At 36.3% G+C, this 21,399-nt stretch overlaps 1 protein-coding gene across 8 annotated transcripts in view; it reads right to left on the bottom strand.

The window, feature by feature from the left end:
• The window catches only part of PITPNM2 (phosphatidylinositol transfer protein membrane associated 2), a 3,395,372-nt gene that overhangs the window by 195,463 nt on the left and 3,178,510 nt on the right, over positions 1–21,399 (bottom strand). For 5 of the 8 annotated variants that reach the window (XM_044067911.1, XM_044067913.1, XM_044067915.1 and 2 more), the window contains one exon: positions 206–424. The exons of the other annotated variants lie outside the window; for them this stretch is intronic. In XM_044067911.1, coding sequence (XP_043923846.1) covers positions 206–424 — 219 coding nt within the window. The remainder of the gene's footprint in view (positions 1–205; positions 425–21,399) is intronic. 8 annotated transcript variants of the gene reach the window in all.

The following is a 21,399-nucleotide window of genomic DNA, read 5'->3' as shown; positions in this document are numbered from 1 at the left end:
GAATGTCATTTACAGTATCATATAAACAAAATGCAGCATTTAAGTAGGAAGAGGGAGTTTCTGTATTCAATAAACTGCATCTGAATCAACATTCTGAGCGCTTCACTGCTGCTGTAAGGTGAATAAACTCTGACTCCCCCCACCACACACACCACAGTGATATACAAGTACGCAAATAAGACATTGTGTGCCCTTTTCAGAGTACCTTGGCTGATGTCCAAGTCTGGTATGTGTTGAATCATACTCTGCTTCAGTGTTGGCGAGGTCACCTCATTATCACCGTCTGTGTCATCCTGAGATTTGGTGCTTTTAGGCTGTGTGCGGTGTTTGGGTGAAGCATTTTTAGAATGGGATTTGTTGTAAGGGAGAGCGAGTTGGGATAAAAGGCTTAACTTTTTGGAATGGTTAAGATGACTTTTTTTTTCTAAGAAATAAAGTAAGAACATGCTTAAAACAGCACACTCATGCAAAACAAAATTGCACATAAAAAGAGCAGCATAAACACCACATCAATGCACAAACAAATAAAATAAAACAAGACAAATAATTATTACATATACTTTATATATCATTTTTGTCCACCAAACAACTGCATGATGTTTAAGTCATAATTTGTTAACGCGTTAGAAAATGTTACCTTTCACTTAATTTCTAATAAATACTGTACTGCTAAAGGCAAAGCATAATGTCTGATATCTGTGTTAAAGATGATCTTTGCATCCATGCTTACAATTAAATTAACCGAAGTTGTGCTATCCACACCACATTCGAATCAATATGGCTTTGCCTGGGTCACAAAACAACTTTAAGAGGATGCTGTTTCTGCTTCACCTACTAATTTGTGCGGTTTTGAATTTAGATTCAGAAAAGGCATATGACTGGGTCACATGATCTTTTCTATTGAAAATGTTAGACAAATGTAAGTTTTCCAAGTTGGACGTTGTTGATGTCAAACTCCAGACTCATGTAAAAATGAGAAAAAGGGGGTTATGCATGGATGGATGGATATATTCACTAGTTTATTTTAAAATATTCCAGTATATCATCAACTTTTCCATTATGAAGGGGTATAAAATAAGAATTCCCTCTGTTGCTTTCACTTTTTCGCACTGTATTTATTCCTTTAAGTATGGGATAAAGAACCTGGGTAGCCACACCACATGTTAAACCCTGAATATTTGTCGATGATTTCCCATCTACACAACTTGCCATGATATAGAAACTATCAGACCTTTTTTTTGCTTTTTAAAATTATGGTTTGTTTTCAAGGTACAAATCAGTGGGGATAAAAATTGACATTCTTAAGGTTAACTACATTTGAGCTTCCGATATTAAAATCCAGTACCCTTTTACAATGGACAGCATCTGTAGTAAGTGTTTGTGCACTGACATCTAATAATATCCCATAACTCAGTGATTACAGCCTTTATTGATAATACTCAAAATATGGTCCTTATGTGGTGCTGCGGTAGCATTGTCGCCTCACAGCAAGACGTTGTCCCGTTCGATTCTCAGTTAGAGCATCTTCTGTGAGGAGACATGCATGAATGGGCATTCCTTCTCTAAAGGTTGTGTGTCAGGGCTGGCAACTCGGCACATAAAAATCCACTGCCAATCATTAGCGGACCGGAGTTCTGCTGTGGCGACCCCTAACTGGGAAAAGCTGAAAGACACAACAACAACAACAACAACATGGTCCTTATTAGAGTGTCACATAATAAAACTGGGTTCCTTCCATGTCTTCTTTAATGCCAAAGTGCCAAAAGATTCAGGCATGTTTTGGGTTTATCCTTCTACTCTCGTTGCTATATGTAGCGATAAGGATTGCAACATTGTAACTGGCATGATAACTCAAATATCTGGCTTAAACAAGAAACAGAGTATAAAGGATAAGTCCAGATAAAATCACTTTAGCTAGCAGATCCAGGAGACACTCTCTCTGATACCCTCCCTGTGGGAAGAATAAAGACACCTTGTTGAAGTTTTCTGTAGTTTATTCGGGTAAGCAGGTAGACAGTTGAGTGTTCTTGTTCTAGAGTTGTAGCTCACTGTGGGCTGTCATGTTTTGTTTGAAGTTAAATATAAAAATAAAACCTTTTAACTAAAAATGAGGATCCACAGGCTGCTGAGCTGGTAAACCTTCACAGCATTAGAACAAGAACACTCACCCATCTACCTGCTTAACTGAATAAACTACTGGAAACTTCCGCAAGGTGTCATTATTCTTCCTATGCGGGAGGGGGGGGGCATCAGACAGAGCGAGAGAGAGTCTCCTAGATCTGCTAGTTAAAGTGATTTTATCTGGACTAATCCTTTGTACTCTGTTTCTTGTTTGTCATCTAAACCACTGGGTCACAGGTAGGATACGAGACTTACTGGAGCCATCTGAATTACCTCTGTTTGCTTATATAAATAGGAACTGAAATGGTTTTACATAGTTACCTATCTGGTTAACTGTACTAAAATCTGTGGTGCTTGTCCTCTCAGCTCTGAATTTATGCAATCAGTTGGTACAGCTTAAAACAGTTTATTGTTTTATTAGGTCTATATTCGCTCTTTATGAACGTTCATATACCTAATACTGTTTCTTCATTCTGTGTCTCCTCTCTTGCATGGTGCACAGACTGATCAGTATTTCTATTGTTTGTCTTTTATTCTAAACTCACACTATCATCAGTCTCGACTCTGTATCTATAAAAGACTGCAGGAGGTCTTACCCAAATGGAGGACCCTTGACTGGTTCCACAGCTTATTCCTACAGCTCCTCCTCCTCATTATCATCATCATCCTCAAGCCCCTTTTCCCCATTTTTCCCCTACAAGGGGTCAGGATGTCGTGTTAACTGTTGCCATCTCACTTGAGTCAATGCCACTCCATTATCTTCTTCAACACTCACGCCTGACTGTCAAAGGTCTTCTTCCACACAACCCATCCACCTCTTTGCTGTATGTCCTCGTTTCCTCTTACCTTCTTCCTGTCTGTCCCAAATCTTCTTCACCAGACTGTTTTCTGCTTTTCTGCACATGTGCCCAAACCACTGTAATCTGTTCTCTTTTATCTTTTCTGCAATCAGAGCAACTTTGGCTTCTGGTTTTACGTCTGCATTTTTTCGTCTGTCCCACAGTGTGCTTCCTACCACCCTTCTCAGGAACTTAATTTCCATCATCTGTAAATTGCTCATCTGCTCTACCTTTACTGCCCGGGTTTCTGTACCATATCAGCCACACCACTGATTCGTACACCTTATTTTTCAGCTTCTTTGGCCTTCTTCTGTCATATGCTACACCTGACCCTCTGTGCCAGTTAGCTGCAGCCCCTCTGATTCTAGTTTTGACCTCTTCATTCAGACATCCCTTCTCCTCAAACACCCCTCCCAGACACTTGAAGCTGTTAACCTGTTCCACTGTCTTCCCTTCTGTCTCAATTCTCAGCTTCTTCAGATTTCCCCAATTTGCTACAGTTACCACTGTCTTATATGTACTAAATTTCATCCCATGTGCCTTCAGTACTGCATTCCATTTCCATACCCTTTGCTGAAGTTCCTATTCAGAATCTGCCTGTAATATCACATCATCTGCATACAGCAACTTTGTTGATCTATCCCTTCTGACCTGTTTGCTAATGTAGTCCATCACCAGTATGTCAGCAGTGCGCTCAGAGCTGAACCCTGATGCACACCCACAAGGGAACCTCTCTGTGAGCCCGAACACTGTCATTGAGTCCTTGTACATAGCTTGCACTAATCTGACAATGTTTCTGGGACTTTGAACCACTGCAGGACTGCCCAGATCAGCTTTCTTGGGACCTTCTCATATGCCTTCTCCAAGTCTAGAAATGCCTGTTCAGACTCTTTTGTCATCTCTAATTTCTTCTCAACTATCTGTCTCATTGAAACATTGGGTGAGTGGTGCTGCATCCTGATCTGAATCGAAACTGCCCATTTCCCATCTTACTTTCTACTGCTTTGCATATTCGTTTGTCAATCACCCTCTCCAGAATGTTCATACAGTGTGACAGGTGGTTGATATAGCTATAGTGCCCACAACTGTGGATGTCCCCTTTGTTCTAGAACACTGGCACTAGTATGCTTATTCTCCAGTCATCAGGGATATGCATTTCTCTCCACCCTACTATGAGTACCCTCAGGAGCCATTTCTCACTATCTTACCCAGCATATTTATCATATCTGCTGTGACGTCATCTGAGCCTGCTGCTTTCCCCTGACTTCATTTTCCTTAGTGCTGTTCTTACTGTTTCTAGGGTGGGCTCCTCCTCTTATTTCATCGTAGTCTATGTCTAGGGAAGTACAGCTTCTGTGGGGTTTTCTTCATTCAGAAGCTGCTGGAAATACTCCTTCCATCTACCTTTGATGTCCTGTGGACTGGGGAGCAGGTTGTTGCTGCATCCCTTATGAAGGCTGTCTCACTAACTTCTTTCATTTTCTGTTTCTGCCTTGCAATCTGAATGTTTCTTTGTGCCATCTACGAAGTCACTTTCCAAAAGGTGATAGGAGTGCCTGTGATGCCTTGTTCTTTGCTACTGCAATTCCTCTCTGAGCCTCTTTTTTAGCCAACCAGTATTCCTCCGGAGCTCGATCCTTCTTTCTATCTTGCACTTTTTCCTGTACTCTGTTATTTTGATGACTTTCTAGACTTCTGCATTCCAGCACCAGCTTCCCTTATATGCCTACTTTCCATCCCTGGCTCAAGCACATATCTGTTCTGTAGTCCTTACGCACACCGTTTCGAGGAGCTGTTATTCTCTTCGTCTTGAGGGGCCAGTCCTGAGTAGTGCCTTCAACTCTTGTACTTTCTCTACAGTCAACCTCCAGGTCTTCACCTGCTGTCTAGTGACCTTAGAACCTTCTCTGACTACTGTTTGCAGCTGATTGTGGCAAACAGTAGTTTATGCTGTGGACTGACTGTTTTACTGGTGATGACGTTGCAATCACTGATTCTACCCAGCTGCCCTTTCCTTTTTATGAGGAAGTCTACCTGAATTGCATGTTGACCACCTTTGTATGTGATCTTGTGACTGCATCTCTTGGTGGACCATGAGTTGATCACTATCAAGTCATTTGCCAGACAGCAGCTACTCTGCAATTTCTTTTCCTCCTAGGCATTACAGAGGGTTCTAACTTTGCTGAGTAAATGACATTAGATGAGTTTACATGGATCTGTTCACCATTTTCAGGACTTGCAAATGGTGTGGGCTGTCTTCCTGAAACAGGCTTACAATGCAGCTTCTTCTGATAAGACTCTTATATTCAGGGTGATAAGGTTATTTATGCCACTGTCCCAGAGTTCTACTTAGAGCATCTGATCGGGTCTATATCATATTCTCGAAGGCCAACAATGTCGAATCTGACATTGTCAACACGAGAATATCAAATGCTGAGAATCTCAAGTGATAAACAGAAATCTCTGTAAGGGGAGGTTTCTGTTTACTGCAATGTAGTGCGGTCTCGGAGTTAGTATATTTAAGTAGTGGGGGGTTGGGGGGTGCAGGGGGGCTTGCCCCCCAGCTTAAACCTGTTAGAGTACTTTTTTCTTTTTTTGTTTTGTCTTTTTATAAGGTCAACATTTGAAGACATCGACCATATGGTGTCGACCACATGTTGTTCGATGCTTTCAACCATCGATCTTATAATATAGACTTATCTGATCAACACAACCAGGCAATTCGTTCATCCACAATCAAGGACAGTGGCACTCATGGCATTCCAAGAGTGGAAGTACTTTGCCTTGCATTGTTTTCCAAATTCCCAGTTAAGACCTCTGAAATGTTTCCTAGTATTCCTGAAACCTGCTGGAACTGTCTGAATTCAGGAACAGGTACCTGGAAGCAAAATGTGTAGAAGTTAAGTTGAATCTCCTCCAGCAGAAACTCGCAATGAAACCAACTGTCCACATTGCAGGACTAAGCTAAGCTAAGAGATTACCTTAAATATTTTTATACACATCACTGTTATAATAATAATAATAATAATAATAATAATAATAACAATAACAATAACAGTAATAATGATAATAATAATAATAATAATAACAATAATAATAATAATAATAACAATAATAATAATAGTAATAATAATAATACTCATAATAATAATAATAATAATAATAATAACAGTAATAATGATAATAATAATAATAATAACAATAATAATAATAACAATAATAATAATAGTAATAATAATAATAATAATAGTAATAATAATAATAATGATAATAATAATAACAATAATAATAATGATAATGGTAATAATAATAATAATAATAATAATAATAATGATAATAATGATAATGATAATAATAATAATAATAATAATAATAATAATAATAATAATAATAATAATAATAACAATAATGGGTAAAAACAAACCAATACCACTCAAAATATCACTTCTCTGAAACACAAAAAATACCAGAAGTGTAGCGACATGAAAAGACAACTTAAAACAACCAATGAATTTCACTGCAGTCAACACAATGGACTTCCAAATTCAACACTGTTAAGACTTTATTCCACAAAAAATAAGTACTTTCGTCCTTCAAAAAAAAAAAAAAAAACAGGACTTCATCAGACTTTAAAATCCCATAAAACCATCTCTCTTTTATACATCATATAAGCACCTTAATTACTTTTCTTAAAGTAACATACCTCACATGCAACCTAGAGCAACCATCTACTTCATTTAAAATATATTAAACTTATCCTACCATCCTTAAAAATGTAAACTATATTAAATAACTATATAAAAATAATTGTTTAACCATGAACAAAAATGTTTATCTTATTTTAGATTAGATCTATTAATAAAGACCGGTTGTAAAGAAATGTTTTCATTTAAATCTGGGAAAGTGGAAGCATGTGGGTGGATCTCAGACAGGGAGGTGAGATGTGGGAGGAGCTCAGACAGGGAAGTGAGATGTGGGAGGAGCTCAGACACTAGTCATCCAGACGTGGAAACAACTAGAGACTCCTGTGCTGCAAAGCTTCAAATCACAGGGTGACAACTATGTGACAGTGGACAACGGAAAGGACAATACTTAGTACTGGAAGTACTTCTCTACTTCAGTGCAAACTTGTGTTTTTTTATATTTTGATACACCATAAGTATCCACTGTGTAAATAAGCATAAATTGATGGCAATCAACCCAGGACTGCCTGAAAGTTGACCCTCGTGACCTTCACATATCTAAGGATTGACATCTCACAAGTCTAGAGATGAACAGTAGCATCCTGAACTTTATGGGACCAGGAACATTTAAGGTAAAACTCTAGGACGTGGTCCACCACTTTTTGCACTCTTTACCTCTTGCACCTAGGTGGGTATTCAGGCTGCCACACTAATCCTCCACTAAACCACAGAATTACTGTCAGTGCCTTGCATTTTCTCAGACTCTGTGACCCTGAGCCTCTGTTGAACCACATTATTGCTGACACCTGCAACTGGGTCTTTCACTCTGTGGCACTGAACTTACACTGAACCAAAAACTTACTGACATGGGCACATAGTTTCTCAGACATTGAAGCCACAGAATTAGTGATAGTAGCAGACATTCTCAGACTCTGTCACACTGAGCCTCTTTCAGACCACAGAATTACTGATTGCAGCACATACATTCCGTCTGAAATAGAGAATTACTGACTGGAACACATACGTTTTCAGACTCTAATACTGCACCTCCATAAAAGCACAAAAAGAAAAGGATACAGGCAAAGAGAAAGAAGATGGGCTAGAATACATCCAGATATAAGGGATAAAAATATTAACAATACAGGCTGATAATAAAGAATAAAAGATAAGTACAGAGCTTTGTAGCAGTAACAGTAAACATAGTAAAAGCATATGTAATTGTTAACATTTTTATTTTGTTCACAGGGAAGGGCTCCAGAGAGCAAAGGTCTTTCTGCGGGGACAATGCAAGAATAAGTATATTAAATTACTTCATTGGTATCAGAGTATACAGGTGTGGGCTAACAGGAATCACATCCAGATCTCTAGCTTTGCAGGCCAGCTGTTTATACTGCTTCCAGACAGACTAACAAACAGAACATACACAGGTACTGTTGATAATCACCTGCCCACTTGGAACTGTCAGTCCAGTTTCTGTGTTTCTCAGCCACTGCTGCAGGTAAGAGTGAGGCTTCTATTGCAGTATAAATGAGATCCCAGATTAAATCAGTAATCTTTAATTTATTGTTTGTTGACTGGGTTAGTCCCTCTAGGTTAGTGACCTAGGAACAAGAAGAAAATATGGCTGATTCAGCTTTTTCTGACCACAAAGTGAAGGTTAATGAAAATGTAGTTGAAATGGTAGAATTGATACCAGAAGTTTTTTCTGATGCTGTGGGTGCAGACAAACAGTGACATTGGAAGAAAATGAGATTGTAGCTGAAACAGAGATGGATTCAGAGGAACACTTTCACAGGAGATTGTTTGAAGGAGAGACAGTTACTTCTGAGAAATGCAAAATTACCGCCCTCCAATCGGGAGGGTTGCAGGATGATTATTTGGAAGAAATGGTAAACCAAAGTAACCAGAATGTGGAACAGCAATTTCATGGAGTGACATTATGAAGAAAATAGAAGAAGAAAAAGGAGAAGAGACTGTGCCAGAAAAAGTTCCAGAGACAAAAACGTATGCACAAACTGTGGGAGACGAGCAAAGAAGAAATAAAAGAAACAAAAAAGAAGTATACAGTACGTGTGAGCTGTAAAAAAGAAGAAAGTTTGGACAGGTATGAGGTCTGGGACTCTATCAGAGCACCTCTGGGTGTCAAAGAATTCATTCTAATTAATAAAGAGACTTTTTGTGACTTGATATTTGAGACTGGGCAGCCATGGAAATTTTTGAATGCATATGAACAAAAAAATATATATTTATCCATGGTCAGAATATGTCGTGCAAGCTTTTTACACACAAAAAAAAGAATAACGATCCAGTTTAGAACTGAAGTTAAAGCAAAAGAACTGAAAGAACATTTGTTAACTAATGTAAAGAAGTAACGGACACCACAAAACATATGATGAAAGAGGACTGTGGACTGGGGATGGGAATGTGGAGGTTTACTGAAAATGGAAAATGATAATGTTATGCACATACCTAGTATTATTAATGTTCGTGGTAATAGGGGTCAACCAAAAACTTATTTTTGTTGTGAAAAATGATAATTTAATCAATAAATGTATTAAAAAGATGTCACTTATGTGGTAAACAGGGCATAATGCAAAAGAAACATGATTTAACGTGCACAAAATGTGGCAATACTGGTCATTCATGGCTCGAATGTGAAATGAATGTGCAAGAAAATAAAAATGAAGTTACAGAAGATACAGAAGAATGTTATACAAGGAAATGTACAAAACGATGTGATGGCTAAAGAGATTGTACATACAGTCATACAGGATAAAGATACAAAAGAATGTTATACAAGGAAATGTACAAAACGATGTGATGGATAAAGAGGTTGTACATACAGTCATACAGGATAAAGATACAGAAGAATGTTATACAAGGAAATGTACAAAACAATGTGATGGATAAAGAGGTTGTAGATACAGTCATACAGGAGAAAGATACAGAAGAATGTTATACAAGGAAATCTACAAAACGATGTGATGGATAAAGAGGTTGTACATAAAGTCATACAGGAGAAAGATACAGAAGAATGTTATACAAGGAAATCTACAAAACAATGTGATGGATAAAGAGGTTGTACATACAGTTATACAGGAGAAAGATACAGAAGAATGTTATACAAGGAAATGTACAAAACAATGTGATGGATAAAGAGGTTGTACATACAGTCATACAGGAGAAAGATACAGAAGAATGTTATACAAGGAAATCTACAAAACGATGTGATGGATAAAGAGGTTGTACATAAAGTTATACAGGAGAAAGATACAGAAGAATGTTATACAAGGAAATGTACAAAATGATGTGATGGATAAAGAGGTTGTACATACAGTCATACAGGATAAAGATACAGAAGAATGTTACACAAGGAAATGTACAAAACAATGTGATGGATAAAGAGGTTGTACATAAAGTTATAGAGGAGAAAAATAGAGAAGAATGTTATACAAGGAAATGTACAAAACGATGTGATGGATAAAGAGGTTGTACATACAGTTATACAGGAGAAAGATACAGACGAATGTTATACAAGGAAATCTACAAAACGATGTGATGGATAAAGAGGTTGTACATAAAGTTATACAGGATAAAGATACAGAAGAATGTTATACAAGGAAATCTACAAAACGATGTGATGGATAAAGAGGTTGTACATAAAGTTATAGAGGAGAAAGATACAGAAGAATGTTATACAAGGAAATGTACAAAAATGTAACTGATAAACAAGTTATACATGAAGTTAAAGAAAATAACAATGAAAAAGAAACAGAGGAGACAAGTGAGGAAGAAGCTGATTGGTGCACAGTAAGAAATAAAAAGAATTTGATATGGAAAAGAGTTAAAGATAGGAAAAGAAAATTAAAAAAACATAATTCTTAGAGAAAATAAGTAACAGAAGTGATAAACATTTTTTTATACTAACTGTTCTTAAAAGCTGAAAATAGTAGCTTTAAATGTGAACAGTATGAAAAATATTAAATGGAGAATATGTATATTACAATGGTGTGCCGCAGTAGAGAATAGGTATATTACGATGGTGTGCCGCAGTAGAGAATAGGTATATCACAATGGTGTGCTGCAGTAGAGAATAGGAATATTACAATGGTGTGCCGCAGTAGAGAATAGGTATATCACAATGGAGTGCTGCAGTAGAGAATAGGTATATTACAATGGTGTGCCGCAGTAGAGAATAGGTATATCACAATTGTGTGCCACAGTAGAGAATAGGTATATCACAATGGTGTGCTGCAGTACAGAATAGGTAGATAACAATGGTGTGCTGTAGTAGAGAATAGGTAGATTACAATGGTGTGCTGCAGTAGAGAATAGGTAGATTACAATGGTGTGCTGCAGTAGAGAATAGGTAGATTAAAATGGTGTGCTACAGTAGAGAATAGGTACATTACAATGGTGTGCTACAGTAGAGAATAGGTACATTACAATGGTGTGGTGCAGTAGAGAATAGGTAGATTACAATGGTGTGCTGCAGTAGAGAATAGGTATATTACAATGGTGTGCCACAGTAGAGAACAGGTATATCACAATGGTGTGCTGCAGTAGAGAATAGGTAGATTACAATGGTGTGCCACAGTAGAGAATAGGTAGATTACAATGGTGTGCTGCAGTAGAGAATAGGTAGATTACAATGGTGTGCTGCAGTAGAGAATAGGTATATTACAATGGTCTGCTGCAGAAGAGAATAGGTAGATTACAATGGTGTGCTGCAGTAGAGAATAGGTAGACTACAATGGTGTGCTGCAGTAGAGAATAGGTATATTACAATGGTGTGACGCAGTAGAGAACAGGTATATTACAATGGTGTGCTGCAGTAGAGAATAGGTATATTACAATGGTGTGCCGCAGTAGAGAATAGGTATATCACAATGGTGTGTTGCAGTAGAGAATAGGTAGATTACAATGGTGTGCTCCAGTAGAGAATAGGTAGATTACAATGGTGTGCCGCAGTAGAGAATAGGTAGATTACAATGGTGTGCTGCAGAAGAGAATAGGTAGATTACAATGGTGTGCTGCAGTAGAAAATAGGTAGATTACAATGGTGTGCTACAGTAGAGAATAGGTACATTACAATGGTGTGGTGCAGTAGAGAATAGGTAGACTAAAATGGTGTGCTGCAGTAGAGAATACAATGGTGTTCTGCAGTAGAGAATAGGTAGATTACAATGGTCTGCTGCAGAAGAGAATAGGTAGATTACAATGGTGTGCTGCAGTAGAAAATAGGTAGATTACAATGGTGTGCTACAGTAGAGAATAGGTACATTACAATGGTGTGGTGCAGTAGAGAATAGGTAGACTAAAATGGTGTGCTGCATTAGAGAATACAATGGTGTTCTGCAGTAGAGAATAGGTAGATTACAATGGTCTGCTGCAGAAGAGAATAGGTAGATTACAATGGTGTGCTGCAGTAGAGAATAGGTACATTACAATGGTGTGGTGCAGTAGAGAATAGGTAGACTAAAATGGTGTGCTGCATTAGAGAATACAATGGTGTTCTGCAGTAGAGAATAGGTAGATTACAATGGTCTGCTGCAGAAGAGAATAGGTAGATTACAATGGTGTGCTGCAGTAGAAAATAGGTAGATTACAATGGTGTGCTACAGTAGAGAATAGGTACATTACAATGGTGTGGTGCAGTAGAGAATAGGTAGATTACAATGGTGTGCTGCAGTAGAGAATAGGTATATTACAATGGTGTGCCGCAGTAGAGAACAGGTATATTACAATGGTGTGCTGCAGTAGAGAATAGGTATATTACAATGATGTGCCACAGTAGAGAATAGGTATATTACAATGGTGTGTTGTAGTAGAGAATAGGTATATTACAATGGTGTGCTGCAGTAGAGAATAGGTATATTACAATGGTGTGCCGCAGTAGAGAACAGGTATATTACAATGGTGTGCTGCAGTAGAGAATAGGTATATTACAATGATGTGCCACAGTAGAGAATAGGTATATTACAATGGTGTGCTGCAGTAGAGAATAGGTATATTACAATGGTGTGCCGCAGTAGAAAATTGGTATATTACAATGGTGTGCCCCAGTAGAGAACAGGTATATTACAATGGTGTGCTGCAGTAGAGAATACGTAGATTACAATGGTGTGCTGCAGTAGAGAATATGTAGATTACAATGGGTGCCACAGTAGAGAATAGGTAGATTACAATGGTGTGCAGCAGTAGAGAACAGGTATACTACAATGGTGTGCTGCAGAATAGAATAGGTATATTACAATGGTGTGCCGCAGTAGAGAATAGGTATATTACAATGGTGTGCCGCAGTAGAGAATAGGTATATTACAATGGTGTGCCGCAGTAGAGAACAGGTATACTACAATGATGTGCTGCAGAACAGAATAGGTAGATTACAATGGTGTACTGCAGTAGATAATAGGTAGATTACAATGGTGTGCTGCAGTAGAGAATAGGTATATTACAATGGTGTGCTGCAGTAGAGAATAGGTACATTACATTGGTGTGCTGCAGTACAGAATAGGTATATTACAATGGTGTGCCGGAGTAGAGAATAGGTATATTACAATGGCGTGCTGCAGTAGAGAATAGGTATATTACAATGGTGTGCTGCAGTAGAGAATAGGTATATTACAATGGGGTGCTGCAGCAGAGAATAGGTATATTACAATGGGGTGCTGCAGTAGAGAATAGGTATATTACAATGGTGTGCTGCAGTAGAGAATAGGTACATTACAATGGTGTGCTGCAGTAGAGAATAAGTAGATTACAATGGTGTGCTGCAGTAGAGAATAGGTACATTACAATGGTGTGCTGCAGTAGAGAATATATATATTACAATGGTGTGCTGCAGTAGAGAATAGGTAGATTACAATGGTGTGCTGCAGTAGAGAATAGGTAGATTACAATGGTGTGCTGCAGTAGAGAATAGGTAGATTACAATGGTGTGCTGCAGTAGAATATAGGTAGATTACAATGGTGTGCTGCTGTAGAGAATAGGTATATTACACTGGTGTGCTGCAGTAGAGAATAGGTAGATTACAATGGTGTACTGCAGTAGAGAGCAGGTAGATTACAATGGTGTGCTGCAGTAGAGAATAGGTAGATTACAATGGTGTGCTGCAGAAGAGAATAGGTAGATTACAATGGTGCACTGCAGTAGAGAATACGTATATTACAATGGTGTGCTGCAGGAGAGAATAGGTAGATTACAATGGTGTGCTGCAGAAGAGAATAGGTAGATTACAATGGTGCACTGCAGTAGAGAATACGTATATTACAATGGTGTGCTGCAGTACAGAATATGTATATTACAATGGTGTGCTGCAGTAGAGAATAGGTAGATTACAATGGTGTGCTGCAGTAGAGAATTGGTAGATTACAATGGTGTGCCACAGGAGAGAATAGGTAGATTACAATGGTGTGCTGCAGTAGAGAATAGGTAGATTACAATGGTGTGCTGCAGTAGAGAAGAGGTAGATTACAATGGTGTGCTGCAGTAGAGAATTGGTAGATTACAATGGTGTGCTGCAGTAGAGAACAGTTAGATTACAATGGTGTGCCACAGGAGAGAATAGGTAGATTACAATGGTGTTCTGCAGTAGAGAATAGGTAGATTACAATGGTGTGCTGCAGTAGAGAATAGGTAGAATACAATGGTGTGCCACAGTAGAGAATAGGTAGATTACAATGGTGTGCTGCAGTACAGAATAGGTATATTACAATGGTCTGCTTCAGTAGAGAATAGGTAGATTACAATGGTGTGCTGCAGAAGAGAATAGGTATATCACAATGGTGTGCTGCAGTAGAGAATAGGTAGATTACAATGGTGTGCTACACTAGAGAATAGGTATATTACAATGGTGTGCTGCAATAGAGAATAGGTAGATTACAGTGGTGTGCTGCAGTAGGGAATAGGTATATCACAATGGTGTGCTGCAGAGTAGAGAATAGGTAGATTACAATGGTGTGCTGCAGTAGAGAATAGGTAGATTACAATGGTGTGCCGCAGTAGAGAATAGGTATATTACAATGGTGTGCCACAGTAGAGAATATGTATATTACAGTGGTGTGCCGCAGTAGAGAATAGGTAGATTAGAAAGGTGTGCTGCACTAGAGAATAGGTATATTACAATGGTGTGCTGCAGTACAGAATAGGTAGATTACAATGGTGTGCTGCAGTAGAGAATAGGTAGATTACAATGGTGTGCTGCAGTACAGAATAGGTAGATTACAATGGTGTGCTGCAGTAGAGAATAGGTAGATTACAATGGTGTGCTGCAGTAGAGAATAGGTATATTACAATGGTGTGCTGAAGTAGAGAATAGGTAGATTACAATGGTGTGCTACAGTAGAGAATAGGTATATTACAATGGTGTGCTGCAGTAGAGAATAGGTATATTACAATGGTGTGCTGCAGTACAGAATAGGTATATTACAATGGTGTGCTACAGTAGAGAATAGGTAGATTACAATGGGGTGCTGCGGTAGAGAATAGGTAGATTACAACAAGGTGCTGCAGTAGAGAATAGGTATATTACAATTGTGTGCTGCAGTAGAGAATAGGTGTATTACAATGGAGTGCTGCAGTAGAGAATAGGTAGATTACAGTGGTGTGCTGCAGTACAGAATAGGTATATTACAATGGTGTGCTGCAGTAAAGAATAGGTATATTATAATGGTGTGCTTCAATAGATGCACATATTACTGTTTTAGAAGATATCAGATTATTAACAGAGGAAGAAAGAGCACAAACTGAAAAACTTTGGAATGGTGCGGTAGTTTGGAACATGAGGAAAGAAACATGCTTGGACATATGTATATTATGTCAAGAAAGCATTAAAATATTAGATGTAACCTTAGTGGAACTAGTACGAACTATGGTAACAGATGTGATATGGAAAAAAAATGTGTATAGAATTATATCTTTATATGCATATCTAACAAAAAAAAACCCAGAAAGAATGTTTAAAAATATTCTTGAATATGTTTTTGTAAATATGGACATTACAGTGGTGGGTGACTTTAATTGTAATTTACGGAAAACTAGGAGCAATCGTGATGTTAAAATGGCTAAATAAATTATGAGAAGTGGAAAGTTAAATGTATGGGTGAATAACCACTGGACCTATAAAAGGAATGAAATTAGGATAGACATTGATTATTTTTTAATATCTGATAGTTTAAAAGTTATAAAAAAGGAATTAAGTATGCTGGATTTTCAGACCATGTGGGAATATGGGTTAAAGTACAGGAAAAGGAAAAATATATATGAATAGGAAACGGCATAAAGGGAATTAATGAAAATGAATTAGATTTAGAAGAGAAAAAAGAACTTGTGGAATTACAGAAAAATTATGTGACTATGAGGAAGTTTTATGAGACTTGGACTGTTTGGTGGCTTAATTTTGAAGAAAAATATAACAAAGTATTTTTAGACTGTACAAGGAAGAAAAGAAGAAAATAGAAAAAGAGATATACAAACATTAAGTCAAAAACCATTTAGAGACTTTGTAGAGAAGAAAATTTCCTTTTATGAAAAAGAAAGAGAAATATATAAAATTAATCAAATGAAAATTAACAACTTGTTATATAAACAAAAGTATAGTTTACAAGGAAAGAAAAAAGAAGTAACACCATATCTGAGTAAAATGATAAAAGAAGAAAAATATTAAGAAATTTAAAAAATAAGAAAGGTAAGCAAATAAGACAGCAAGAAGGATTATATGAAATAATTAATGAATATGTACTGGAATTATTTGTTAAAAGAGAAGAAAACAGAACAAATTTATAAAGGTGAAAAATTAAATAATGTACATAATGAGTATTTAGAACAAAAAATAACTATGAAAGAATTGAATGAAATTCTAAAAGATGTTAACGTGAATTCTGCAACAGGATTGGATGGAATTAAATATGGTATGTATACAGAAATAAAAGAGTGGCAAAAAATAATTTTTATAGAAGTTATGAATGAATGGTTAGAAACTGGAATTAAAGAAAAAGAGATATGTACAGGAGTTATAAAATTTATATTAAAAAAAAAGAAAATAAAGAGGCGATAAAAAACTGGAGACCTATAACATTGAATAATATGTAGTATAACATTTTTATGAGAATAATAACAAAAAGGTTAAAAAAATGGATAGAATATATGACCAAAATATATTTGGATAAAAAGGAAAAGGAAACCAAGCATTATTTTGGATAATAAGAGAAATAGCTGATGATATAAATAAACATGTAGAAGCAAAGGTTATGATAGGGGATATAACTAAAGCCTATGATAATATTCAGTATAAATCATTATGTGGAATTTTCCAGGTATATAATGTAAGCAAAAAATATTACAAGTAATAAAATCAGTTTATGAAAGGAATTGTGTGAAACTAAATGTAAATGGTTGGATTGGGGAAGAAATAAAAATAGAATGTGGAATAAAGCAGGGCTGCCCAGCTAGTGTAATTTTCTCATTAGTTAAGAATGTGCTAGTGAAGGAAATTAATAAAATGTTAAGTAGCGGTGGATACAAAATGAGGAAGGAAGTACAATTGCCAATAATGTATAATTATGCAGATTATATTGTATTAATTGTTAAAAATAAAGTATGAATAGAAAAAATAAATGAAAAAAAATGGTTTAAGTATAAATAAAGATAAACGTAAAAGATCTGGTTTTGAAGGTATTATAGGAGGTATTGAGTTCAATGAAAAATATATAGATATATTGGGGATAATATTTGGAAGGAAGGAATTCAGACAACAATAATGGGATAATGTACTCAAATAAGTAAAGGCCATGACTAATTTTTGGAAATCATATACATTTTCATATAAAAAAGCACACCTGCTGAACACCATGGTAACAGGAAAATTTGCTTATGTTGCTAACATCTATATGATTCCTATTAAGTATGAAAAGGAACTAATGATGATTATATTTTCTTTTATATGGGACTCTAGACTGAATCCAATCAAGAGAGGGATTTTATATATAAAAGGAGCAAGGAGCATTGGGTTTAATAAACCCAATAGTACATGCAGCATCTTTAATTTTATATAAGGTATTAAAAGGAATTATGAAGAAAAATAAAAACTTGATAGAAATGATACTACTTTATAAATATAAAGAACTGTGGTAAGGAATGGAAGTTAAAAAGGAAGTAAAAGCATTGTGAATGAAGAAATGAAAGAGCATCAAAACAAAATTGTGTTATGGAAATTAATAAAGAATATATGTGAGAAAAATGTAAAGGAATGGTGCTTAAGTATCATGGAAGCATTTTATTTCATTGATTCATGGAAAGATTTAGAAATAGATAAGAAACAAGCCATAATGATGAGATATAATAACTATAAAAAGATTAAAGAATGAAATTATTTTTACGGAGATTGTCTATTAGAAAACTGCCAGTTAATGCAAATGTGCCATACAAGAAAAGGCAAGACAGAAGATATAATACATTTGCAGAGTTTGAGACTACTGAGCATGTGTTTTTGAAATGTGAAAGAGTTAATAATTTGTTGAAAGAAATATGTAAATATAATAGGGTGAAAAGTTTGTTAAAATCTTGAACAAATAAATATGGACATAATGGAATTTCCTTATTATGGTGCACAAAAACAGGAAGAAGTGAAGAAAATTGACAGAATGATATATTACGGTTCATGAGACTAAATGAAATTAAATACAATGGACAATGGACTTTGACAAAGATTTTGGAGAAAATAATGTTTTGGTTGTGGATAAAAGAGTGGGGAGGGGATGCTTAAATTGAAGTTTATAATGTATGGAGATTTGTAAATAGATGTAAATATGTAAATATGTAAATGATATGTAATGTGCATATCAATTAACAAAACCCTAATCATCATTGTTATGAGTGGGAGCCATTTTGGAGGAGCACTTCTTGTTTCCATTCCAGGTGCAGAGGCAGCCTGGAGAAACAGGGAGGCAGATGGAGAGAAAGAGTGAGAAGAAGGAGACGGTGTAGTGAAAGAAATGAAGGAGAAAGCAAATACTGACACCGGAGAATGTGTGCAGGATTCACAGGAGCTGCTTCAAAGAAAGATTGTAGGTGATGTCATCAAATACTGACACCAGAGAATGTGTGCAGGATTCACAGGAGCTGTTTCAAAGAAAGATTGTAGGTGATGTCATCAAATACTGACACCACAGAATGTGTGCAGGATTCACAGGAGCTGCTTCAAAGAAAGATTGTAGTTGATGTCATCAAATACTGACACCGGAGAATGTGTGCAGGATTCACAGGAGCTGCTTCAAAGAAAGATTGTAGGTGATGTCATCAAATACTGACACCGGAGAATGTGTGCAGGATTCACAGGAGCTGCTTCAAAGAAAGATTGTAGGTGATGTCATCAAATACTGACACTGGAGAATGTGTGCAGGATTCACAGGAGCTGCTTCAAAGAAAGATTGTAGGTGATGTCAGCAAATACTGACACCGGAGAATGTGTGCAGGATTCACAGGAGCTGCTTCAAAGAAAGATTGTAGGTGATGTCATCAAATACTGACACCGGAGAATGTGTGCAGGATTCACAGGAGCTGCTTCAAAGAAAGATTGTAGGTGATGTCATCAAATACTGACACCGGAGAATGTGTGCAGGATTCACAGGAGCTGTTTCAAAGAAAGATTGTAGGTGATGTCATGAACAGAAATGAAGAAGCGAAAATCATGACAGGAAACCTTAATAAGGCATTTGACACAACTGGACATGAAATCTTATGGGTAATAATAGGTTCATAGGTTCATAAATTAGTACTAAGCTAACTGCCCTTGTGAGTCATTTTAAACCTAGCCAATTATCCCATGTTAGACTCAAACCCTGCACCTTGTGCTTGCAAGGCAAACACCTTAACCATTAGGACACCCTCCCAACCCAATGAAAGAATATAAGTGAGAAAGCTAGGATATTATGCATGTCAGCATGTACTAATAATAAAGTAAAAATACTTGTAAATGGCTGGTTAAGCCAAGACATACGTATGAAGGGTGGTGTAAGACAGGGATGTCCAATGAGTTAATATTCTTTGCATTAGTTATGAATGTGATAGTATGTGAAATAAATTACAAAATGAAGGAGGTGGGGTATATAATACTGAAAGGATTAAGAATTCCAGTTCTGTTAACATATGTAGACAACATTACAATAACTGGAAAAACAAAATTTGGATAAAAAAATTAATAATTTGTACAAATGAGTGTTTAGAGATAATAAGGATGTGACTCTAAATAAAGAGAGAAGTAAAGTTTTAGGTGATGTAGTACAGATCAGGGGGATACATTCTACAATGAATGACATTTCTGTGTTAGGTATAAAATTTGGGAATAAAGAGATAAGTAAAATTCAGTGGGAAAAAAACAAGAAAAGAAATAAAGCAAACCTGTCTTTTCTGGAGAACCTATAAATTATCATTCAGAAAAAAATGGCTTATTTGATTAATTCAGTACTAATTGGAAAAATACTTAGTGTCTTTATGTTGCCAAAAGTATTTGAAAAGGAATTACTGCAGATATTTTTTTTATTTATATGAGACTCTAGATTAAATCCAGTAAAAGGAGGACTTTTCTATGCAAATAAAGAAGGCGTCATATGTGTGCGTGTGTGTGTGTGCGTGTGTGTGTCTCTCTCTCTCTCTCTATATAGATATATATATATATATATATATATATATATATATATATAAATACATACATATATGTCTACAAACACGTGTGCGTGTGTGTGTATATATGTATATATATATATTTATGCATATGTGAGTGTGTGTGTATATTTTATATATATATATATATATATATATATATATATATATATATATATATGTGTGTGTGTGTGTGTGTACACATATGTGTGTTTGTATATTTATATATACGTGTGTGTGTGTGTGTGTGTGTGTGTGTGTGTGTGTGTGTGTGTGTGTGTGTGTGTGTGTGTATGTGTGTGTGTATGAATATCTACTTCATATGGTCGACATTTCAGAATGTCTAAGACCATATGGCTGAGACCATATGATCGACATTTGAAATGTCGATCACTGAATTAAAAAAAAAAAAAAAAACACATCAAAAACATACCTTCATGCTGCTAGCAGGGGGGCTCCACCCCCATGCACCCCCCACAGCCTCCGGAACTTAAATATACCAACTCCAAGTTCACACTACAGTGCGGAATATGGAAATCTTTCCATTCTGCACTGTACGGAGATGCCGGTTCCGCATGGTCAACATTTCGAATGTTGATCATATGGCCTCGGCCATATGGTCTTTGACATTCTGAAATGTCGACCATGTGAAGGGGACCCATACATATATATATATATATATATATATATACTACATACACATATGTTGAAGAAAGCAACAATGCATGACATCCAATACATTTTAACACCTTTATTGAATTATCACTGAAGACATGCAGTTTATAAAAGTAAACAATCCATACTAAGCTTTTCCCACTTACAAACATTATATATAATGAGTTTTTTGTATAATTATCATCAATCCAAAATTACAGAAATTGATAAAATTCCTGCCTTCTCTTAAACCTCACTCCTCCTCAAAAACATTTGTCTGCATGTATTATTCCCAAAGTTGATATTTTTTCTACATAATTTCCTCCTACCCTTTTCTAAAGACCCCATGACATCCAAGTACATTAAGGGAATGCACAGAGTATCAGTAGTATAAAGAATTAGAAAGTATGACAGCACATTATCTGAAAATTACAGCCTGAAG

Source organism: Protopterus annectens, chromosome 3.part1 (genome assembly GCF_019279795.1).
Source record: "Protopterus annectens isolate FY-2018-M chromosome 3.part1, PAN1.0, whole genome shotgun sequence".
Taxonomy (NCBI): Eukaryota; Metazoa; Chordata; order Ceratodontiformes; family Protopteridae; genus Protopterus; species Protopterus annectens.
The sequence above is the reverse complement of the archived record's forward strand: the minus strand, read 5'-3'. Positions and strand labels throughout refer to the sequence as shown.